At 68.8% G+C, this 23092-nt stretch overlaps 4 protein-coding genes across 4 annotated transcripts in view; 3 read left to right on the forward strand and 1 right to left on the reverse strand.

The window, feature by feature from the left end:
• Window positions 1-1027, forward strand: part of CHLNCDRAFT_10674 (hypothetical protein) — a gene marked incomplete at both ends in the record, with an annotated part of 2175 nt that extends 1148 nt beyond the window's left edge. The window contains 3 exons of the mRNA XM_005847960.1: window positions 146-243; window positions 414-504; window positions 892-1027. Coding sequence (XP_005848022.1) covers window positions 146-243; window positions 414-504; window positions 892-1027 — 325 coding nt within the window. The remainder of the gene's footprint in view (window positions 1-145; window positions 244-413; window positions 505-891) is intronic.
• A 3929-nt stretch (window positions 1028-4956) lies between these two features.
• Window positions 4957-11550, forward strand: CHLNCDRAFT_145616 (hypothetical protein; the record flags this gene model as incomplete). The annotated part of the gene is made up of 12 exons (XM_005847961.1): window positions 4957-4989; window positions 5195-5441; window positions 5692-5841; window positions 6061-6201; window positions 8742-8903; window positions 9100-9157; window positions 9317-9352; window positions 9505-9608; window positions 9877-9968; window positions 10234-10429; window positions 10672-10807; window positions 10986-11550. The coding sequence occupies 12 exons, from the start codon at window positions 4957-4959 to the stop codon at window positions 11548-11550; spliced, it is 1920 nt and encodes a 639-aa protein (XP_005848023.1).
• A 593-nt stretch (window positions 11551-12143) lies between these two features.
• On the forward strand, window positions 12144-16932 carry CHLNCDRAFT_145617 (hypothetical protein; the record flags this gene model as incomplete). The annotated part of the gene is made up of 12 exons (XM_005847962.1): window positions 12144-12152; window positions 12257-12536; window positions 12720-12863; window positions 13088-13228; window positions 13368-13596; window positions 13758-13864; window positions 14108-14166; window positions 14415-14655; window positions 14863-15001; window positions 15217-15590; window positions 16572-16664; window positions 16793-16932. 12 exons carry the CDS (start codon window positions 12144-12146, stop codon window positions 16930-16932), a joined length of 1956 nt encoding a protein of 651 aa, XP_005848024.1.
• A 727-nt stretch (window positions 16933-17659) lies between these two features.
• On the reverse strand, window positions 17660-23034 carry CHLNCDRAFT_145618 (hypothetical protein; the record flags this gene model as incomplete). The annotated part of the gene is made up of 11 exons (XM_005848130.1): window positions 17660-17748; window positions 17861-17930; window positions 18134-18463; window positions 18754-19882; window positions 20026-20698; window positions 20879-20977; window positions 21290-21539; window positions 21803-21932; window positions 22250-22310; window positions 22612-22726; window positions 22936-23034. 11 exons carry the CDS (start codon window positions 23032-23034, stop codon window positions 17660-17662), a joined length of 3045 nt encoding a protein of 1014 aa, XP_005848192.1.
• Between the last annotated feature and the right edge of the window lie 58 nt (window positions 23035-23092).

Genomic DNA, 23092 nt, shown 5'->3' on the forward strand with positions numbered 1-23092 from the left:
GGGGGGGGGATCAGGGCGCTGCTCACTAGAGAGGAGGTTGCTGAGGTGGTGCCAGGGGGTCTCGGGCAGGCCCTGCCAAGCGCTGCCGCCGAGAGCTCTGCCAAGCGATGCCGCCGGCGCCGCCGCCACTGGCGTGGCCATGCAGGGAGCGGGGCGCCGCCAACGAGCACGAGGCCTCCCGCCGCACCAAGACGGAGCTGCTGACGCAGGCAGGCCTCGCTGCTGGCGCCGCGGCTGCCAGCCGTGGCAGCGCCGGCGGTGGCAGAGGCCTGGCTGAGACAGGACCTGCCATACCAGGCTGAGGGGCCTGGCAGTGCTTGCTATACCTGGCGCCAGCAGGCGCACCACGCCCAGCGCTCTGGTGCGTGTGCCGCCTGGCCTCCTGCCTGCCTGTGCAGATTGACGGCATCCAGAGCGGCGGCGGCGGCCCGGGGGCCGCCCCCCGCCGGTCATGCTGCTGGCCGCCACCAACCACCCCTGGGCGCTGGATGATGCGCTGCGCAGGTGGGGATGGGGGGGTGAGGGGGTACCGCAGTGGTACTGCACTGGCCCTGTACTCGCTTCGGGCCCCGCTTTAGGACCCCGCTTAGGTCCACGCTTAGGGCCCCTCCATCGGGTGGAGAGCGCGTTGCCTGGGAAGCCGCTGCCGCCAGTGGTGGTCTCGTGGCCACCCTGCCCCGCCCGCCAGCCTGGCAGCATGCCTGGGACCCTGCTGCCGCCGCCCCGGGCTCCTCGCCTGCTCGCCGCCGCCCACGCTGCCGCCGCCCCGGCCGACCGGCGGCGCGCCAGGCAACCCCGGGGCCTGCGGCAACCGGCGCTCCGAGAGCGGCTCCCAGCCCTGCACACATGTGCTGAGTATGGGGCGCATGCACGCGCTGCCCCGCCTTGCAGGCGACTGGAGAAGCGCATCTACATCCCACTGCCCAGCCGGGCCGACCGCGAGCAGCTGCTGCGCCTGCACCTGCGCGGCATGCGCACGGGGCCCGACGTGGACCTGGCACAGATTGCCGCCGCTACCGAGGGCTACAGGTGGGAGCTGCCTGCTTGCCTGCCTGAGGGGGCTCGGCGTCTGCCTGCCCGCTGACAGTGCTGGCCCCGGGCCAGGCCGGGCCGCAGCCCTGTTGCCTCGCGAGGCTTGTGTGGGGTGCATCTGCGATCAGGAAGGGAGAGTGGGGGATGGCGAATGTGCGACGTCCCTTTGCCCAGGCTGTGCATGACACTGTGCATGACACGTGCTGTGCCTGCTGTGGTCGCAGCGGCGATGACATCCACAACCTCACCAAGCGAGTGGGCGAGAGCGTGAAGCGGCGGGTCATGCGCAAGGGGTGAGCGCAGTGCTCAGCTGGCGCAGCGCAGGAGCAGAGGGAGCAGAGGACAGGCTGGGGTCACAATCAGTGCCTTGCTTGCCACACGCCTGACCCGGCCGATTTGCTGCCCACCCACAGCAACCCTTTGCCTGAAGCGACCCTGGCTCGGCTTCCCTCGCTCAAACAGCCAATAGCGCATTCTTTCTTTCCTTCCCGCCTTGCCTTTCCGCCTGCCCGCAGGCCCCTCGACACCGCCGCCGACCTTGCGGCGATGCGGGCGGAGGTGGAGCACGTGCTGAATGTGGGCGGCGTGGAGCGGCGCGACTTTGAGTCCGCCATGCGCCGCTCCAACCCGTCGTGCAGGTGGGCTGTGGTAGGCGCCAGGATGGGCCGGGCTGGGCAGATGCCAGCCCGGTACCGCTGGTACCAGCCGCTGGCAGGGCACAGACATGAGCGTGATGCCCAGAAACACCAGCGCCCCCACCAAGCGGGTTGGCAGGGGATGCAGCTAAGGGGGCTGCATTGCCAGGGCAGGAGGCAGGGCCTGCGTAGCACTGCCGCATGCCGGCCACCACCTCCCCAAGTCGCCTGCCCAGGCAGCAGCACGGCCAGGCCCAGCTCTGCCGCTGGCAGGCCAGCCCCGGGACTGAGCGCATGCGCTCCTCGCCAGCGCCCGGGCGTGGCTGCTGACTGCTCACCCTCCCTCCCTCCCTCCTGCACCTGCCGCCCATGCAGCTCCGACGTTGTGCAGCGACATGTGGAGTGGGCGCGCAAGTATGGCTGCACGTGAGGCGTGCCCAAACCACTGGAAGGCCTGCGGGTGCCTGCTCCATTCTTTCCACGGTACCCACTTTCCTGCCAGCACTCCCCTTGGCCTGCTGCTTGCGCCCTGCCTGGTGCTGCTGGTCTTACCCCTGGCACGGGACCGGCGTTCGTTGTGCCAAACGCCGGATGTGGTTGCCAGCAATGTACAGCTTACAGCCCAAGCAAGCAAGCAAGTAATGTGCGGCTTGCACATAGATGCACGTGTAGAAAAGGGGGGGCAGCAGGACCTTCAAGGGAGCCACCGCAAAGTGGGTAAGTTTCAGTCACTGCAGTCCAACAGCCCTTATGCTAGGGCTGTGCAGCAGCCGCAGCCGCGCGCAGGCGCCGGCACTCGGGCCTGTGCGCCTTCCAGTGCGCGCGGCAGCAGGCCTCGCCGCAGTACCGGACTGTGTTGCACCTGCACGCCAGAAACATGGCAGCACACGGATGCAATGAGTCAATGCGGCCGACAGGTGGCGGCGCGCCCCAGGGCCACCCTGGCTGCCAATCCCATCCACAGCACCGCTCACCCGCCACAACGGCGCAGGCCATGCGTGTTGGTGCAGCCTTCGGCTGCGCACACCCTGGCTGTCGCAGCAGGGGCGGAAGAAGCAGTCGGGTCTGCTGCATCCGCTGCCTCTGCCTCTGCTGTGGGCGGGGCGTCTGCCGCTGGCGGCACGGCACTCCCTCTCGCTGCACTGGACAGTGCTGGCTCTGTCTCTGGCTGCCAGATGGAGGTGAGAATATCCAGTGCATCAGCTGCCGCATCCCGTACATCCGCACTCCCTCTGCTCCTCAGCAGCTCTTGCAAGGCTGGAATGGCGCCTGCCTCTGAAATGGCTGCACACCTGTCTGGGCTGCCGTCAGCCAGCGCACAGAGCGTCAGGGCTGCATACTGCAGCACATCCTCGCTGCTGCTGCTGCGCAAACGCTGCACCAGGACTGGGATGCCGCCTGCTGCCACCATGGCAGCCTTGTTGGCAGCGCAGTTGTTCGAAATCCTCGCAAGAGCCACGGCTGATACTCCCTGCATGCCCTCATTGGTGCTGTCCCGCAGGTGCTGCACCAGCACTGCGATTCCGTCAGCTGCTGCAGCTGCTGCCGTGCTGTCGGCGCTCTCAGGCAAAATGCATGCAACCGCACACGCTGCTAACAGCTGCACCAGCTCGCTGCTGGGGCGCATGTGCGAGCTGGTGCGCATGTGCCGCACCAAGACCGGGATGCCGCCAGCTGCCGCTACGGCAGCCTTGTAGCTGGGCCCGCCATCTGAAAGGCTATGCAATGCGACGACTGCATGCCCCTTAACTTCGTCGCTGCCGCTGCTAGCCAGGTGCCGCACAAGCACTGGGATGCCACCCGCTGCCACAATGGCTGCCCTGTTGTCGTCGGCGCCATCGCGGCCAACAAGGTAACCAAGGGCACACGTGCACCTCTCCTGCACTGCCCTGCTGCCAGTGCTGTCCAGGTGCTCCACCAGGGCTGGGATGCCGCCTGCTGCTGCAATGGCCGGCCAGTTGTCTTGGCTGTAAGAGAGGTCAGCAAGCGTGCTGGCTGCCTCCAGCTCGCAGCGTCTACTGCGGCTGCCCAACCGCCTCACCAGCGCACGGATGTCGCTAGCAGCTGCCATACAGGAGTAGAAGTTGGTGCTGATTGTGCTGAAGCAGGATGTCTGGTGGGCGCAGGCGCTGCTGAGCGGGGCGGGCGAGCGGCCAGACGGGTAGGCAGGGGTCCGCAGCGATCAGCGGGGCGATGCACACAAGCGTCTGCGCTGCACATGAGTCGTTGATTTGCACCTCCGCAGCAGCTGGAGGCCTCCGGCACGCCACTGGCCGTCACTTTTCAGTGGCCATCAATGGCGCGACCAAGCCGCAAGCTCCCGATGACTGTAACGTAGGCGATGGTCGAAGACGCTGGCCAGGGACGTGGCAGGTTTGGGGTCTTGTTGGCACAGCGCTCGCGTCGTGCCGCCGCACCGGGGGGCCGCCGCCACCAGACAAGTGGTGCATGCATGCCACTGCCAGCAATGCACCCGGCTCCGCAATTACGTCCCAGGCCACAAGAAGCTGGCACTCATGGGCTTGCGCCGCGCCCCTCAGCGGACAGTGTTGCAGCTTGCCACGCTGCCGCGTTCCCCCGCGGGCGCATCGTCCCCCTCATGCACCTCGACAGACCAGCATTAGAAAGCGGCGCAGCATGCACCAATCCAGGAGTTGCATGTGGGACGCGTTCCAGCGGCCAAGACAAAATTATCCATCCAGGCGGCTGCTCCCACCCAGGCCGGAGGCGGTCCCGACCAGTTTGTGCACTCGGCTGGCAGATGGGGTGGCAGCAGAGGCCTTTTCAGCTGGCTGTGCAGGCCTGTCACCAGAAACATGGCTCTATTGATTGACTTGAATATTCTTGGATCGGATGTCGCATATCTCACACAGGGCCCCCGCCGCAAGGCCAGTGCCAGCAGCGGCGGCGGCAGGGCGCTTGCCCCAAACCAATTGGGCCGCTAGCAGCGGCGCGGCACCTCCATCGGCGTTTCAATGGGGTCAAGGATGGCATGCAGGCAGAAGGCTCCACGGAGAGATCTCAGAATGTCTAGGGCCGATGAGCGGAGGACCATCTGCCACTGTGGGGGCAGCAAGCAAGAGATGGTGCACTACAGAATATTTTCGTTGTTTCGCATCCTCTGGTCGTAGCTGGGGCCGCATTATTATTAGCAGCAGCCTGATCCAGCAATGCTGCTTCCGGTAAGCCCCCGACACCGGCGCAAGCCCGATGGCCGCCTCCTGCTCAGACCCTGCTGCACGCTGGCCCAATTGCTTTGCATGTAATGCATGGCTGAGCCTAACCCACGATGGCGTGTGCGCTGCAGGGCTGGAGCAAAGTGGTCAGTGTGCCAGCGGCGGGGCCGGTTGTGCGCCGCTACGCCGCCGCTTGCAATCAGTGCATCGCGGCTTGCAGCCGCGGACCAGCCTCCCGCTTGCTATGCTCATCATCTTTCCATCAAGAAACATGAACCAGCCGCATCTGGAGCCCGTCTCCTGCCACCCACACTGCACCACCCCTGCCACTGCGTCCCTCGCCCACCGCAGATAGCGGCCCTCTTTGTGACCGCCGCCACATACAACCAGCTGCACGTGGGGCAGGGCGGACTGGTGGGCGCCCTGCTGAGCGCGGCGGGCGGCGGCGGGGCCGAGCAGCTGGCGCAGGGCCAGCTGCCGGCGGGGCAGCTGCCGCCGGGGCAGCGCCACCTGGCGGCCGCGCCGTACTACCGGCTGTGGGGGGTGGCGGGAGAAAACTTCACGGAGCAGGGTCCCTTCATGGACTTCAGCTTCGCAGGTGGGTGCATGGCAGCTTCTTGGGCAGCTGCGCTGTTGTCACAAGTATGCGGTAGCAGGTGGGTGTGTGGCAACAGCGCACACCGCGCCGCTACGGGCGCCTCTCGCAGCGCGCACGGTGGCTCTGCAGGGGCGGCCCGCCACACGTGCAGTGCAGCCTCCCTGTCCCACCCTTGCCCCCGGTGCCACGCATCCACCCAGCCCGCCCACGCCACCTGCCACGCCCCTCACGCGACGCACCCCGCCTGCAGGCTACCGCCACAACAACGAGGTGCCGCCCTCCCCGCCCGCCACCCGCTCCCTGCGCGACTTCCGCGCGGGGCAGGCGGGGCGGCGGCGCAGCGACAGCGAGGCCCTGCTGGCAATGGTGGGCTGGGCCAACCGGCAGCCGCTGGACGCAGGTGGGTTTTGAGGGTGTGGGTGGCGAGCCAGGTGGCGGCTGCTGGAGGCAGGTGTGTGCATGAGTGTGTGTGTGTTGGTCTCTGTGGTGGTGGTGATGGGCGGGGAAGGGACACAGCTCCCTTGCCCCACCCGCCTGCCCCCTCACTCCTCCGCCGAACTCCTGATCCCTGCCTCCTCCCCTGCCTCCTCCCGTACCTGCCCCCCCCGCCCCCCTCCAGGCTGGCTGGTGCTCTCCATCCCGCGCGGCACCTTCCGCCTCGAGGCCCCCCTCACCATCACCCGCCCCAGGACGGTGCTGCGCGGCGCGGGCAGCGCCCGCACCAAGCTCTACGTGCCCCGCAGCCTCATGCAGCTGTACGGTGAGCGCAGGGGCTGGCTGGCGTGGAGGGGGCGGGTGGAGGTGGGGGGGAGCGAATCGGCGGGGAATGGGCGGGGCCGGCTGCCGCTCTGCCTGCCTTCCCTGCCGCCCTGCCTGCCTGCCCACTAGGGTTACGGCCACGTCCTAGGTGTATCCTATGCACATCCTACCTGGAGCCCACCTAGGATGTGCATAGGATACCATTGCATCCTACCTGGATCCTACCTGCACTATAGCATAGGACCCCAGTAGGACCCCAGTAGGACGCCAGTAGGACCTCAGTAGGACCCCAGCAGGACAAAAGTGAAAGAAATAGGATGTCCAGCTCACAACACTTTCTCTCTGGTTTAGGCTTGCTTGCATGGTACGGAGTCACTTGGAAGAGAGCATGAAACGCAATAGTGCAGCCAAGGGGCAGGGCGGGGAGCATGATGCAGAAAAAAGGCACAGCATGGCGATAGCACCAAGGGCAAAACGTGTGCGACATTCCCGACGTTGCTGCCCGGTGCACGCTGCTGCACCGGTCCGCCCCGCTGCTGCCAGCGGCAGGCAGGACTAGCGCACACCAGACGGGCAGGCAGGGCTGGCCAACAGGTGCGCCATGCCGCTGTTGCCGCCGTTTGGGCAGCTTGACTGGCAGGCAGCTGATGCCGTTGGTGTGAGGAGGGCGAGCTCATGCCACGGGGCCCCCGCAGCGCTGGTTGGAGCCCGCAGCGATCTGCCTCGCTGGCACATCGTTTCATATGTGTGCCAACAAGAGCTGCAGCAAGGGATGGAACAGGGCATGTCACACGAACACCAGAAGGGGTAGGAGCGCTGGTGTCGACTTCCCTTCTGGTGTACATGAGACAAGTGCTGCTCCCCTCGCCACACAAGATGCACACATCCTACACACACCTGAACGCATGCATGTCACAGTGATGAAGCTGTTCAAGCCACAGCAACTTGTCCGTGGCAGCGGAGTGCTGGCTGGTGGAGGGAAGCGGGTGGGCAAGGAGCTGCGGGACGCGGTGCGCCGTCACGGACGCCCCTCTCGGGAGGAGCTCACTCTAGGCCAGCCTGAGCAGCAGAAGAATTCGGGAGCAATACACTGAGGCTGACAGTCTAGGCAGTTGCATGGGTGCAGCACCGACCAGGGAGTGCACTGCCGCTGCCGCCGTGGATGGCGCCATGGCGGCGGCGCCAGTCGCCACCATGTGGCACCCACGCCGCACCGCCGCTGCTCTCCTTCAGCACAATCACCTTGAAGCGCAGCTGTTGGAGGGTGTGTTACCCGCTGCCATGGGGGTTGGCCGGCCTGGCCCGCTGTTCAGCGCATTGCGCCGGCCACCGTCAGCGACCAACCGCTTTGGTGGTGAGAGCGACCAAAGTTACGGCAGTGCAAGTGCAGGCTGGTCCGGGTAGAGCAAAAGCCGAACAACAGCTGGGCCCAACGGCCAACGTCCAGGCGTGCGCCGCATGATTTGGCTGTTGCAAAAACAGGTGCAGCGAAAATGGGGACTACGGCGCGAAAGCGGCGTGAAGGGCACCGCCCGCCGCCCCTGCAGTACGCGCCCCGCCTCCGCAGCACGCCGGCGTACAGCGCCGCCCCTGCCTGCTTCCATCTATCCTCTCAGCCATTGCTCCAGCGCCAAGGGGAGAAAATGAGAGGCCACTTGACCAGCCGTCGCTGTCTCCGCTAGTCACACAACACGATATTGCTAGCGGCGCAAGTGCACTAGAGAAAGCGGCCACGCCGCCTTTGCTCCGCCGCCGGCGTTGCTGCACCGGCGCCGGCCGACGCAGCAGTCCCACTGTTCTGCTCTGCTACCCGGAGCTGCAGGTGGCGCCATGCCACCAGCGGGCGACTATGGCCACCCTTGTCGCCCGCTGCCCCTCGCTGCCCCAGCCCCTGCCCCACCGCGCCACGGCCGTAGTGGTCACATGTCCGCAGCTGCCGCTGGCCCGCCTCCCCCGCTCCACTTTGGACAGCCCACTCCTCAGCCCTGGCGGAGGGTCAATCCAATCCAGGATTTTTCAGCCTGCCGAATCCGCAATCGGCATCGCCCCGCGGCGAGACACCGGGCGCCACCACCGGTCCCATGCACACCACATGGCCCCCTTTGCTGGGGGCCCTTGCCCCTTTCGGAGTGCATGTGACACCCGGGGTCCTCCTCAGGATGAGCCTTCCCTAATCCAACCCCACTGAAGCAGCCCCTCCTTACAGCATACATGCTGCATAAGCGTGCCCAGCTCCCAGGTGGTAGGATGCGGTAGGTCCACCATAGGATGGGCGGCTCATCCTATACTCATCCTATGGGGCATAGGATGAGTATAGGACTCACCTGGGATGTGCCTTTTTTCCCAGGCGCCTGCCACTCTGCCTGCCTGCGCTCTGCTTCCCCAGCCCAGCCCAGCCCAGCCTAGCCCAGCCCATCCAAGCACCAAGCGCCGCCCAGCCAGCCCAGCCGCTCCGCGACCCCGCCGCGGCACGTGGCCTGCCTCACACCCATGCAAAATCACACCCACCACACCACCACCGCCACCCTCCCCCTCTCCCAGGCCCCACCAACGAGACCAACAACGGCTTCTACGTGTGGACGGGCGCCTTTATCAGCCTGGAGGGCACCGGCATCAAGCGCACACACCTGGCGCACGTGGCGGCGCCGGCGCCCCGAGGCTCGCACAAGCTGCGGGTGGACAGCGCCGCCGCCATCCGACCAGGTGGGCCCCTTGCCTGGCCGCCCTCCTCAGCCCGCCTGCCACGATATGCGCCCATGGCCCCACCTGATACCCAGGGGGCACACACACGAGTGGTCCCTGGAAGGGACATGTCCCTGTACAGGCACTTTGCCCCTGCATGGACACCCACCACAATAGCCAGGCCCGACCCCCGCCCGCGGCCACCGCTGTGCTGCAGGCGACATGGTCACTCTGGAGCTGTTTGCCAACGGCGGGCCCCAGCTGCAGGAGGAGCTGTGAGCCTGGCCGCTGCCGGGCTGCTGGGCTTGGAGGGGTGGTTTCCTGGCTGCTGCTGCTGGAAGGGTGGCTGCGGGCTGCTGCCTGCTTCGTGCCCCAGGCCCTGAGCCCGCCTACCTGCCTGCCGACTTCACTTCCTTGTCTTGCCTGCTGCGCAGGCTGAACCACAAGCTGCAGGCCAGCAAGCGCTTCCGGTGAGGCGGCCGGGCGGCAGGCCCCTGCCCGCCACCGGCAGCAGCGGCGCCGGGCAGCTGCCAGGGCGCGCCATGCCTGTGCCCGCCGGCTCCCACCCTCACTGTCACTACCACTAATGGTCTCTCCCTGCCTGCCGGCCGCCCGGCTGCAGGGACAAGTCCATCCGCTTCTCCAGCCGCGTGTGGGGCGTGAGCGGGCGGGTGGTCACCCTGGAGCGGGCGCTGCCGCTGGATGTGGCGCCCGAGTTTGGCCCAGGTGCACTAACGGGGTGCCACCAGCAGTGCTGGGTGGTGGCCGTGCTGGGGGGCCCGAGGGGAAGGCTCCTTCAAGGATCCCTTCATATGAAAGAACTGTTCCGGCCGCCCTGTTGCTGGATCCAGCGGGCGCCCTGATGGGTGTGTGGATGGCGGGGAGGTGCATCGCGGAGGCGGCGCACGTGGCGCCGCTGCCGCCCGCGGCAGCTGGCCCACCACCTACAGCCCTTGCCTGCCCCTGCCCCAACATTGAATGCCGCCGCCTGCAGTGCTGACGTTCCGGCAGCCGCGGCTGTATGATGCGGGGGTGGAGGGGCTTACGCTAGCATTCCGCTGGGAGGCATACGGGGGGCACCATCTGGTGAGAAGAAAGCTGCTGCCTTGTCAGGGCGGGACCCGGCCTTGCACCCCTGCCGCTGTCCGTGAGAAGATGCGGCGGCCGCAGGCTGGGCTGCATGGCGGGTAGCGGTGGCAGGCGGCGCTCTGGCGGTGTGAGGGCCACCAGGCCACTCGTGGTTCTGCTTCTCCTTGTGCTTCCTTCTCCCTGCTCTCGCCCGTTTCCCGCCGACTCCTTCCCATGCCCGTCACCCGCCCGCACGTCTGCCGCACACCGGGCACCCCCGCAGGAGCACGGGTGGAGCGGCATCGAGGTGTCGCGCGCCTCGGACTGTTGGGTGAGGGACGTGGCGTTTGTGAATGCCGACAACGGCGTGCTGGTGGATGGCGCAGACCGCGTGACCCTGCGGGGCCTGCAGCTGTCGGTGACCCGCTCCCGCGCCGGCGGGCCCGAGGGGAAGGAGGGGCACTGGGGCGTGCGCGTGGGTGAGACGGCGACCGCTGATGTCACCTGGCCTGCCAGCCGCGGCCGCCGCCTGCAGCCGCTGCCTTGGCGTGGGCCAACCGCTCCCATGGCTCCCCTCCACATCCCGCCCCGCCCACACACCAACACCACCGGTGCCAGCACTGCTACCTCACACGCACGCTCTCGACCTCGACTGCCACCCACTGGTTTGCGTCCCGACTCTCCAGCTGTCCAGCTTTCCAGCTTTCCAAACCTGCCGCAGGCCGCAGCGCCGACATCCGCGTCACCGACTTTGCCATCGCCCAGCGCACCGTGCACAGCGTGGGGGCCGACACCCTGGGCCAGCTGTCGGTGATTGAGCGGGGCGTGATGAGGCAGGGCAACCTGGAGCTGCACAGGTGGGCGGTGTGTGTGGTGGCACGTGGCGGTGATGGGCCATGGGTGCACTCGCCGCCCGCCTGCCTTCAATCTTGCAAGAGCTTCCTCCTCACGCCGCTGCTCTTTGCTACAAGACGTGCTCTGCTGCCCTCCTCCCTGCCCGCCTGCCTATCCTCCTCGCTGCCTGCCCGCCTGCAGGGCCCTGGCAGCCCAGTGCCTGTTCACGGACATCCACCTGGGCAACGCCAGCGGCGGCGCGTACGCCGGCGGCGGCTTCTACTCTGGTGGCCCGCCCGCCTCCGGCCCCAACACCGGCGCCTGGACCGTGTTCTGGAACATCCGCAGCAACAGCGGGGTGCTGCCGCTGCCGCAGCACAACAAGGGGCGGCCCGGGGCGTGCACCTTTGGTCCAGACCTGACGTTTGTGGGGGTGAACTTTGATGCGGTACAGCTGGCGCGGTACGGCCTGTGCCAGGACTGGTACTACCAGCCCGGGGAGATTTCCCCGCCAAACCTGTTTTGGTCGCAGCTGCAGCTGCGCCGCCACCTGCTGGCGAAGCTCAAGGTGGAAGGGGAGCGGGGCGCCTGGACCGTCACCCAGCCCCTGCACATCACCATCGTCGACGACCCGCCGGCCCCATCAGCAGCCCCGTCGCAGCAGCAAGATCAGCAGCAGCAGCAGCAGCAGCAGCAGCAGCGTGCGCCTGGCGCCCCGCAGGCGCAGCTGCTGGGCGGCGGCCTGGAGGCCACCGCCACGGCATGAGCACATCGATGATACACAACCAACCCAAGTTTATTTCACTCTTAGATCCCATTATTTTGCGTCGAGCAATCCCAGTTTGCCAAGATTGATTCTTGCGAGGCCCATTCGCCTCCCTTGACTGCTTTTCTCACCTGGCCCCTGGCCCGCGCCACAGTGGGCTATCCGCGCGCGCCCATTAGCGCCTTCCCCGACCAACCGCCATGCATGCATAAGGAGCCCGGCGCCTGCATTTTGTCAGGTCCAGTCAACCCATTCAGCCGCCCTGTAACACGTGTTGCAGGTGGATGGGCTGCCGATACTCCCACACATGGGCATTCCAGGTCCTATAGCCGCCGCCAAATGGCGCACATGCCGGAAAGCGGCAGAAGGGAAGCCGCATGAGGCCGGCAGACATCCATACGTGAATGGTTCGATGTATAATGCCTTTTAGGCACGTTTAATGGCAAAACAAGCGAAACCCCACGAGCTCGTGCTGGGCGTGAAATGGGTGCCACCTGCCCCCCCCGAAAACGGAGCACGGGGTAAGGCAGCCCCACCCTAATTGCGGAGCCCCGGAATATCCGATGGTGTGAAAGCGGTAGCGCCCTGCACTCATGCAGCAGGTGAGTGGAACTCAATTGATTTCTCCGGGGCGTGCGTGGCGGTGCACCGCGGCCTCGCCCGGCAGGCGCCCTGACCCCACGTCGTCGCATCCTCCCTGTCGCAGGCACCCAGCGTCGTGCTGGCGGCGGTCGTGCTGGCGGCGGCGGCGTTCAACCAGCTCTCCGCCGTCGACAGCCTGCCGTCGCGGGCGCGGGGGCTCATGGCCTATCTGGCAGGCAGCGAGCACGCCGGCGCCGGCTCCTCCATGCCGCTGCACTCTCGCTGGTGGCCCGCGGCGGCGGCGGGCACCCGCGGCCCACCCGCGGCCCTCTACTCCCGCCTCTGGGGCGTGATGGGCGAGAGCTGGACCGCAGATGGGCCCATCCCAGACTTCAGCTTCGCAGGTGGGTGCTGCGCTGCAGGCGGAAGCTTCCTGCTTCCTGCGCTCTGGGGCAGGCGCCAAGGCCGAGGCGGGTGCTGCACCCGGGCCCGGCAGCCGCCTGGCCAGACCCTCAGGGGCGTGCCCTCTGCCCATCGCGTCCCGTCCCCACCTCCTCCCTGAGAGAGACGCCACCTCCCTGCCGCAGGCTACCGCGGCGGCACGGAGCCCATCCCGGGCCCGCCGCTGACCCGCAATTTCAGGCAGTTCAAGCGGGGCCACAAGGGGCGGTCCAGCACCGAGGCCCTGGAGGCGATGGTGGCCTGGGCCAACAAGCAGCCGCCGGATGCGGGTGCGTTTGAAGGAGGAGGAGGCGGCAGCAGGGCAGGTGGAGGAGGGTGGTGTGGAGGGGCCCAACAAGCGCTGCCAGATGGTGTGTGCATGTGCGAGGAGGCAGCAGTGAGGAGGGGTGCGGCCGTGCTGCAAGCCAAGAGCCCTTCCAAGCACCAGCCTGCGGCCCCGCAGCGGCCCCACAGCACTGTAAGCTCGCATGCTCTTGGGGTTTGCCTGCCGCAGGCTGGGTGGTGCTCTACATGCCGGTCGGCACCTTCACAATTGAGCGACCCATCACCATAACGCGCCCAAAGACGGTGCTACGCGGGGCGGGCCGCACCAAGACCACCCTGTACCTGCCCAACAGCCTGGCGGGGGCGGCAGGTGGGCGCGGCGTGCAGCACATGCACGCCCCGGTGGCCGCCGTGCCGCGGATCTTCTGCCGGCAGGCACCGTGATGCAGCTGTGGAGAAGCTGGCGTCACACATTGGCACGTCCTCTTGCATCGCCCGGCCTGGTGCAGACGGCAAGAAGGGCGCCGTGCCCATGCCCGCGGCCTGGATCAATGTGGAGGGAGGGTGGGAGGAGCGGCAGCTGGCGCGGGTGGTGGCGGCGGCGCCGCGGGGCGCCTCCACCCTGCAGGTGGACGACCCCTCTGGCCTCAAGGCTGGCCAGCTGGTCACTCTGGTATATGAAGGCGACAGCAACGGCAGCAACGGCGGCGGCGGCGACGGGGAGTCGATGCAAGAGGCGTGAGTAGCCTCGCTGCGTCGCGCGCCTACCTGCCCCGAATTCCAGCCCACCTCCTCCCAAGCAGTCATGCTGTTGGCGTGCTGGGCAGCCTCGCTGCCAGCCTGCCGCGCCGCGCACCGCCAACAAGGCTGTGCCACGGCGCCGCCGCACGTGTGTGCAGTGGGGAGGGAGCCGTGCGCTTCACCAGCCGCGTGCTGGCCGTCACAAACCACGAGGTCACCCTGGAGCGGCCGCTGCCGCTTGCTGTGCGGCCCGAGCTGGAGCCAGGTGGGTGTGGGCTGGGTGGCTGCGCGCTGCGTGCAGCTGGTCGGCAGATCGCCTGCGGCATGCATGCAGCAGGGCTTTCACCAGGCGCCTGGGAACGCAGGGCGCCTGCTGATGCTCCTGATGCATGGTGCCTGTGATTGCATGGTGACTGTTCACGCACTGTTTAGGTGCCAACATCAAAACACAGCAGCTGTCGGCACCCCGACCGGCTGAGGCCCTGCCCCCTGCATCCCGCGGCCGCAGTCCTGGTCCGCCGCACGGCCGCCGCGCACGACGTGGGCATCGAGCGCCTCTCGCTGCGGGTACGCCCCTTCCCTGCCGCCGCTGCCGTCGCTGGCAGCGCTGTGTCCGAGCTTGCTGTGCCGTGCCATGCTGTGTTTGTGCTTTGCTTTGCTGTGCTGCGCTGTGCTGTGCCGCGTTGCGCCTGTGCCTATTTGCTGCTGTCCGGCTCCTGCAGCGGCCGCCGGCAGTCCCAGCCAGCCCAGGTTCTCACGCACCTTAGCTCCACACTCCCCTAGCGCCGCCGGCCCGTGTGCCCCTGCCCCTGCAGTTCAAGTGGCAGCCCTACGCCGGGCACGCCGCCGGGGAGAAGCAGGGGGCCGGGCGCACGGGCGTGCGGCTGTCGGGGGCCGCCGACTGCTGGGTTAGCGACGTGGGGGTGGTGAATGGGGATGAGGGGGTGGCGGTGGAGGGCAGCGAGAGGGTGACGGTGCGGCTGCTGGATGTGTCGGCCACCAAGCCGCGGCACGGCGGCCCCGAGCGGGCGGAGGGGCACTGGGGCGTACGTGTCGGTGAGCTGTGGCGCCGCGCCAGGGGGTGGGGGAGCTCGGGGGCTGCTGCTGCCAAGCCTCGGGACGGGCGGGGTATTTGCAGTTTTGCGTTCCCAGCCAGCCAGCCGGGCAGCCAGCCAGCCAGGCAGGCACCCCAAGGCAGCACACCCGGCACCCCGCCGTCGCCCAGAGCCGTGACGCTTACGCACCCTCTCCCTCGCGGCGCAGGCGGCGGCAGCGCAGACATCCTCGTCACCGACTTTCTGGTGCACACGCGCATGGTGCACGGCGTGGGGGTGCGGGGCGCCGCCCGGCTCTGCGTCTTTGAGCGCGGCTTCCTGACTGAGGGCAACCTGGAGCTGCACAGGTGGGCTGGTGTGAGTGGCGGCGGTGCAAGGGTGGGAGAAGCTGCGCGGCCAGCGTGTGGGCCTAGCCTATGTGGTGGCAGCCGCAACGGCAGCGGCAGCTGCGGCAGCGGCAGCAGCGGCAGCAGCGGCGGCGGGAAGCCTTGCTGCCATGGAGCGAGTGTATCACACGTCGCTATGCCGCGCGCGTGCGCCCGCCCTGCCCCGCCGCCTGCAGCCCCGCCGCCTCCCAGATCCTGTTTACCGATGTGCATGTGGGCGACACACCTGGCGGCTTCGCCTCTGCCAGCCCGCCCTCCTCAAGACCCAACACTGGGCTGCCAGCCCGCACCGTGTTCTGGAACGTTCGCAGCTACGGCGGCACGCACCTGCCGCCGCGGCACAGCGACGACGGCGGCGGCGGCGGCGGCAGCTGCGGCTATGGCTCGGAGCTGACGTTTGTGGGCGTGAAGTTTGAGCTGGCGGCGGGCAGCAGCACGCCATGCCAAGGGTGGCACTATGAGCCGGGGCCCATCACCCCGCCAAACCTGGCATGGGCGCAGCGGGTGCGGCGGCGCAGCCAGCAGGCCCAGGCGGCGGCCGGCGGGGAAGGTGGCGCGGCGGCTGCTTGAATCCCTCTCTAGTCTAGCTCGTTCACTTGCCGACTCGATCCAGCTGCCTAGTATGTAGACATCGCCAGGTTTAGAGCGCTCCCTAGGCAGCCGTGTCTCCCGTTACCCGCTACCACCTCTGCATTGTTTTCTGCTGTAGCCACAACATCCTTGGATGCGCATTGCCAGCCCAGACTGCTCGAAGCGTACCTGTAAATGCGGTAGGAGCTGCTGTGGGGTCTTGGCTGCAGCATCACCGGTTTGGAGCGGTCATACTGCGCTGGCGTTGCCGGTCGGCAGCGGGAGGGCGGGCAGCGGATCAGCCAGGAGCTGGGAGCGAGTGCAAATGTTGCAGGACAGCCCACCATGGCTCCCATCACCAGGCTTCCCCTGACCAGCCGTGCATTGCTGCAGCGCCTCCTGCGGAGACCCACGGCAACCAGGTTGCCGTCCGCCTGGCGGAAGCGCCCCGCTGGCGCATCTAGCCAGGACGCTCCTCTCCACCGCCGCCCCTCTGCGCTGCTGCACATCTTCCAAAGGTTGTACTCGGTTCGGTTGCTTCTCCCAGCCGCCGTCCCGACGTGTCCAACGCGCCCGGTGTCCCCCCTGCTCTGCACACACTGCCCAGCTGCGCCCCGACGGGCGTGGGGCTGGCTGGATGGGAACAACAGCTCAAGTGCGTTTTCGCCACACCTGCGGCGTGGACAGCGGCCCCTACACCTTTGCGCTCACCGCACCACTGGGCGGGCTGAAGGAGAAGCTGCTGCAGGAGTGGCCCACAGGCAAGCCAGGGGCCGCGGCGCGATCGGCTTGGGGGTCCTTGACCGAACACCTGATTTCACGGCTCGCGCCTCCGGCCTGCGCCGAAGCGCTGTTTTTGCGCTGGCCCTTGGCAGCACTGTGCTGGTCTTCTGTGCTGGCTCCGCCCCGCGCCTCCCGGCTGACGGTGCCGCCGCCCGCCTGCCTCCGCCCCGGGTTGCAGAGGGCCCGCTTGCGGCTGAGCGGCCCGCCTCGGTGGCGGAGATCAAGTTGATATGCGCCGGGAAGTTTCTAGAAAACAACGTAGTTCTTGGCAGTGAGTGGGCTGGCGCCTGGCTGCGCTCTTGCTGCTGCTGCTGGTACCCGCAGCCGCAGCTGGTTCCCCTCATGACGAAGGCTTTGCTGTGGTGTAGAAACAAGTGTGGCTGCTGGTGCCGTGCGCAGGCTTGCGGCATGTGTTTGGAGAGCCGGGTTCCGACACAATCGTGACGATGCATGTGGTGCTGCGGCCACCCCAGCTAGCCAAGGTGTCGGGCCCCAAGCAGCAGGAGCAGCAGAGCAAAGGCTGCTGTGTCATCAGCTGACGCCCGCCAGGGCGCGCAGCCAACGGCGCAGCGGCCAGCCGGCGACGGTGCTGCCGACCCGCGCCGCTTACCCTCCTGGCCAGCCCCCCATTTCATGCGCTTCCAGGCCAGGCCCCTGCGTCTGTCTTCACGGCGGCAGTTGCACTTTCATTCTTCCCTCCCCAGGCAGCACAGATAGCCACCTATCTTGCCAGCATAGCACAGACTGTATGTAGGCAGCCACAGCCAGCCCGCTCCCCTGCCACTCCTGCTCCTTCTGCTCAATGCTTTTTCCGGCCCCTGACTTGTGGTTTGCTGCGCCGCCTTGGCATGGCCGCCAAACACACTCCCCGGGCGGCTCTGTACCACCACCCCACCTTACTGGGCACGCGCCCACCCGCCTATGCGCGTAGCTCCCCCCTTTGCTCCGCCCCTTCCTGCACGGTTGCGTTTCCTCCCCCTGCCCCTAACAAACCCTCCCCCTATTAGTCCCTCGATTGCCTCACATGTGATTTGACTGAGAGAGTTCGTTTGACTGAGACTGAGGCAGGAAAGCGAGGTGGGCAGGCCGAGGGACGTGAGATCAGGCCGGGGGCACCAGCAGCAGTAGTTCAGGCAGTACCGAGGGGGGAAAGGACGACATGCAGACAACAGTACGACGAAATGGGCAGTGCTGGGATATGTGGGCGTTAGATGGTGCCGGGCTGCTTAATTTGGTGTGCCGGCTATCGCTTATAAGTAGCTGCTGCTAGGCATTGCTGCCGCTGCTGCCGGGCGGCGGAAACACTCGGTCCATGAACTTTAGGAAGCGCTTGGCGTAGGCACGCGGCTCCACCACTGCGGCCAGGGCCGGGAGGAGGGGGAGGGGCACGGGGCGCGAGTGAGCTGTGAGCAAGCTGTGAGCAAGCTGTGAGCAGCTGGGTGCGCAAAACGCAACAGCAGCACCCACCCGAGATGCCCTTGGCGTCCTGCACCACCGCCTTGAACGAGTGCTCCAGCATCTTGCGCATGTTGTACTCCTGTGGTACAGCATGGCAGTACAATCGGGCAGTGCGGTACATCAGGCGGCACCCCGGGCAGCAGGGGAGCGGAGAGGCGGCCGGGTGGAGCTGGCACAAGCTCAGGCCCGGCCAGGTTTCCACCAGACACGTGCAACCCTACGGGCCAGTGCACAGGACTGCAGTACAACAGGGCAGTACATCATGAGCGGTACCAGCCGTACCTGCAGGAAGTCGATGATGCCGAAGAACAGCACCACCTCCTCCGGCCCCTGCCCCGCCTGCTGGCTCACAGCCACCGCCGGCATGCCCATGCCCAGGCGCGGCGGCGGCGCCGCCTCCTCCCCTGGCCCTGCCCCTGGGCCCCCGGGGGTCACCGCGCCTGCCTCATCCTGGGAGGAGTGGTGGTGGTGGTGGGCGTGGGGGGAGGCGCCGCCGCTGCTGCGCCGCATGTGGCGGGCAGCCAGCACGGTGGTGGGCACGCGGCTCTGGCGGGCCGAGGGGGAGTGGGATATTGCCCCCACCATGCGGTACCGCGCCAGCTTCACCAGGTCCTGGCACAGCGGCAGGCAGGTGGAAGAGGGCGGCGGCGGCGGCGGTGAGCGGGGTGGCGTTTGCGGGAATGCAGGGGCGCGCCTGCGTCGCCCGCTGATCCCTATCAGCGGGCACCCGCTGATGCGCCCAAGGCTGAAATCAAGAGTCCAGGCCGGCACACGAAGCGTCTCCCGCCGAGCCCGAGGCCCCTGCACCCGCCTCCCCACACGCGGCCAATCCAGCAGGCATCCCTGCCCCGCCCAGCAGGCAGCCCCACGCAGCGGCAGGACTGCCAGGCTGCAGGCCCCACCTGCACCAGCTGGTCGGTGACCTTGCGGGGGAGGCGTGTGGTGATGCGACCAGCCACCGCCGCTGCCTCGGGCGAAGCCAGGTCCACCACCGATGCCTCCCTGCCCACCACCATGCTCATGCCGCGGTGGTGCGCCAGGTGGCGGCGCTGCCCCTCCACCGTCGCCGCCGCCAGCAGCGCGCCGGCGGGCGCGCTGGCAGTGCGCGCCAGGCCCGTGCCGTCGCGGCCGCGGCTGCCGCCGCTGGCGGGGGTCGGCTGGTCGGGGGAGGGCGCTTCGGAGGCGCTGTCGGCCGCCGCCGGACGCGCCGTCGCGCTGCCAGACGGCGGCGGCGGCGGCTCGGGCCCTGCCGCGTGCGCCAAGCGGTGGACGGCGCCGCCGCCGCTGCCCCCTGTCGACACCGCTGCCGGCGGCCGCGAGGTGGCGGGCGCCGAGGCCGGGCCGCGGCCGCTGGGCGCCACAGGCGGGCTGGGGCTGCCACCCTGCTGCAGCAGACGGCTGACGTCTACGATGCCGCCGCCGGCGGGCAGCGGGGTGGTGTGGCGGCGGTAGCTGGAGATGGGTGTGGAGGCGGCGTCGCTGTCGGGGGTGGCGCTGCGCTGGCGCCGGCTGCTGCTGCGCAGGTCGGAGCCGTGCCCCGACAGCCCCGCATCGCTCACGCTCTGAGCATACTCCATCCAGTCGTTGCTCTCCCCTGCCGGCTGCAGCGAGGGCTGCGGCACCGCCTGCAGCGCGATGCGCGGCACGCCGCCCGGCAGCGGCAGGCCGCGCGGCGCCGCCGCCGAGGCAAATGCAGAGGTGGGCATGGTGGCGGCGCTGCTGGCCAGGCTGCTGGCCGGGGAGGCGTCTACTGCCGCCGCCGCCGCCACCAGCGGCGGCTGCGGCGAGGCGGTGCTGCCGCCAAAGGGCGCTCGGTGGGGGTGGTAGGCTGGCGCTCCCGGCTGCGGTGTGCTCTCGCTCGCTGATCCTGGCTCCCCGCCGCCGCCCGCTCCCGCTGCCGCGTCTGCCGCTGCTGCCTGCGCCGCCTCGCCCTGCCGCTGCCGCTCCTCCCCAGCCTGCGGCTCCTCCTCCTGCTCCTGCTCCCGCCCAGATCCGGGCTGCTCAAGGATGGAGCCTAGAGCCGGCGCGGCGCTGCAGGCGGGGCGTGCAGCAGCAGGCTGGCGGCGGTGGTGGGCACAAACGATAGACAAACAAACAGAGCTGCTGCAGGCTTAGCACCAGGGCGCTCAAGCAGCCATTTGCCAGCGCATCACCAGCACACCACCACCCTACACATCGCCGCATGCAACGCGCGGCGGCTCAGGCGCAGCAGCCACGCTTGCCTGCCGCGGCCCCGGTGCATGCTGCCGGTGGTATCCAGGCTGGCGGTGGGGGATACCGGGATACCGTCTGGCAGGAGGAACTGCTCGGGAAGCTGCACCGCATCAGACCGCCAGGTAGGCAGCGGGTCAAGCTGCTCCCCCGCCGCCGCCTCCTGCCCCTCCTCCAGCCGCAGCTGCTGCGCCAGCTGCTGCGCCAGCTGCTGCTCCAAGCGCGGCTCCGCCTGCCGCGCCTTGGCCTGCCGCCGGCCGCCTGCCTCGCCATTCATCGCCGGCTGCGCAGGCGCCGCATCGGCCGCCGCCTCGCCGCCCGCGTCTGCCTCGAAGGCGGCGGCGGCACGCAGCGCAGCGCCGATGCCCGGCGAAGCCGCCGCCGGCGGCTGCAATCTGCTGCTGCCGTTGGGCAGCAGCTGCGGTACCGGGGCGGCGGCGGCCATGCGCGGCGTGGGCAGGATGGAGGGCTGCACTCGAGGCGTGATCTGTGCAGAGGCAGGCGGCTGCTGCGTCTGGCCGGGCTGCTGCCCCAGCGCGGGCGCCAGCTGCGGCTGCGAGCCGCGCCGTTGCCCGCTGCCGGCGGTGAAGGAGCGCCAGGCGCCTTTGAGGAGGAAGGACGGGCTGCGGCTCTCGGCTGCAGGCGCGGATTCAGGCGGCGCACGGCAGCCGGGCCACCGATTTAGCACGGCGCACGGGACCTCAAGGCACAGCAAGATGCTGCCACCAAAAGAAACATCAAGCCGGCTGATTGACGCCACAAGGCATGGAGAGGCAGGCGGGCGGGCAGGCAGGCGGGCAGGCGGCAGGGCCTCACGTCTGGGCGACAGCTGCTGCGCCTGCTGCTCCACCGTCATGCTGTGCACGCTGCGCATGACGTCGGCGTCGGTGTCTGGGGTGGGCGCCACCGCCAGGCCTGCAGCAGGAAGCGGGGATATGCCACAGGGGCAGGGATCATGTAGCAGGGGCAGGGTGGTGGTGGTGGTGCTGCTGCTGTGTGTGGTGGTGGGAGGGAGCGTGGGCGCGTGCAGGCTGCTAGCAGCCCGGGGGAGCGAGGGCAAAGGCAGGGCGAGGGCAGGGCGCCGGCTGCCGCCTGGTGCCACCCGAGGCGGCAGCCTGGGTCGCAGGCATGCGCCTGGCAGGCAGCAGCGCCATGCGGCAGGCATCCACGCAGAGCGCGGAGACCCCGCAGCAGGCATCCATCGGGGCTGGGCTGAGAGGTGCGCACCTGAGGAGGAGCGCCGCGCCCGCCGGCTGTCTGCCGCCTGACGCAGCGCGGCCGGCGGCCCCGCAAAGCTGCCGCTCGACGTGGCCGGCAGGAGGCTACCGGAGGAGGTGGGTGGCAGCAGGCTGGCGCTGGAGGCTGGGTGGAAAGCGTACGACCCCTCCCCCTCCTCCTCCTCGCTGCCCTCGTCGCTGCCCTCCGCCTCATCCAGTCCCGCCGCCTCCTCAGCCGACAGGTACGCATCGTCGTCCTCCTGCAGCGGTTGGGCAGCACCGGCAGCGGCAGGCGCTGGGCAGGCGGGCTGGCACCCGTGCATGCACCCTGCACCCTGCGCAGCCGGTCTGAAGCCAAAGGCCGGCTGCGGTGAGCCAAGCCCACCCAAGCCCGCCGCCGCGGCGCCCTCCAGCTCGTCGCCCCCGCCGCTGCTGCCCCCGCCCTCCGTCCGCGCCCTCCCAAACCCAGCCCCGCCAGGACACCACACCCACACCCACACACAGCACTCCCAGCTGCCCCGACCTTGTCGGTATTGAGCGGCGAGGCGCTGGTCTCTCCCAGGTGCCTGCGGTGCACCCCCAGCAGCATAGAATAGTCCATCACCCGGATCTCCTCCAAGAAAGCAGCGTCCGCCGCCAGCTGCGCGGCCACCCTGCGGCAGCGGCGGCGGGGTGGGGGCGCGGGTGGAGCTGAGACAAGCGGGTGCGGCGGCGAGGGAGCGGCGGTGAGACGGCAGGCGGGACGGCAGGCGAGATGGCAGGCGTGCGAGGGAGACGGGGAGGCACGCCACCAGCACTCCAGGCGGGCTTGCCCAGCTCCAGCCCACACTCCCTTTGCCACGCCTCCCCCGCCCTGATCCCACACCCTGCAGCGCCGCCCGGCCCCTGGCTTGCAGCTGGCCTCTCCCAGCATGCAGAGGGCTGCGCTTGCACCCCAGACCAGCCACACCCCCCAGCGCCGCTACCCCACCTGGCCTGCAGCTTGGGGTCGACCTTGAAGCACACATCCAGGTCGAGATCCTTGCAGATGGCTGCAGGCAGGCAGGCAGGCAGGGCAGGGATTGTATGGGCCCACACACTCGCAGGGAGGCCAGGGATGGGCCCATACACTCGCCACCAGGGCGCCGGCAGGGCGCCTAAAGAAGGGCGGCACCGGCGTCCTGGGAGCCAAGGCGGTGCCAGACGCGAGCGCCCCATCGCCGGCCCTACGGCAGCCGCCCGAAGCAGCAGGGGGCCAGCAGCGGCCTGCGGCCGCCGCGCTGCCGCTGCCCACGCGCTGCCCTACACCGCCACCCCCCGCCCCGTTTCATCCCCGCCCACCCACCCACCCACCCGCGGAGCTGGGGCGGGGGCCCGCGGTGCGGCCGTAGGTGGAGCCCTTGAGGTCGTACTTGCGGTGAAGGTCCAGGTCAGTGCGAAAGACGTTGTTCATCACCACAAACCGCACCTGCGCACGTGCCCGGGAAGGAGGGCGGAGGGGGTGGAGGAGGCGGGGTGGGGCGCCAGGGCGAGTGAGCGGTTGGTGTGTGGCGGTTGCTGGCGGTGTGGCGTGGTGTGGGGGGTGGGCACGAGCAGGGTGGAGCCAGAGCTGAGCTAGACAGAGGCGCAAGCACGCAGAAAGAAAGCCCCCGCTGCGCCGGGCTGCCGGCCCGGCACCTTGCGGCCGTGCGAGGGCTTGACGCGGTGCACGCCGTAGAAGCGGGTGAGCAGGGTCTCGGGGTTAGCCTCGGCGTGGCGCACATACTTGAGCATCATGCTGCGGGGCGCGGGGGCAGGGGGGCAGGGCGCTTGGCAAGGTGTGCATGTGTGGTGT

This window comes from Chlorella variabilis, assembly GCF_000147415.1.
Source record: "Chlorella variabilis unplaced genomic scaffold CHLNCscaffold_9, whole genome shotgun sequence".
NCBI classification, from domain to species: domain Eukaryota; kingdom Viridiplantae; phylum Chlorophyta; class Trebouxiophyceae; order Chlorellales; family Chlorellaceae; genus Chlorella; species Chlorella variabilis.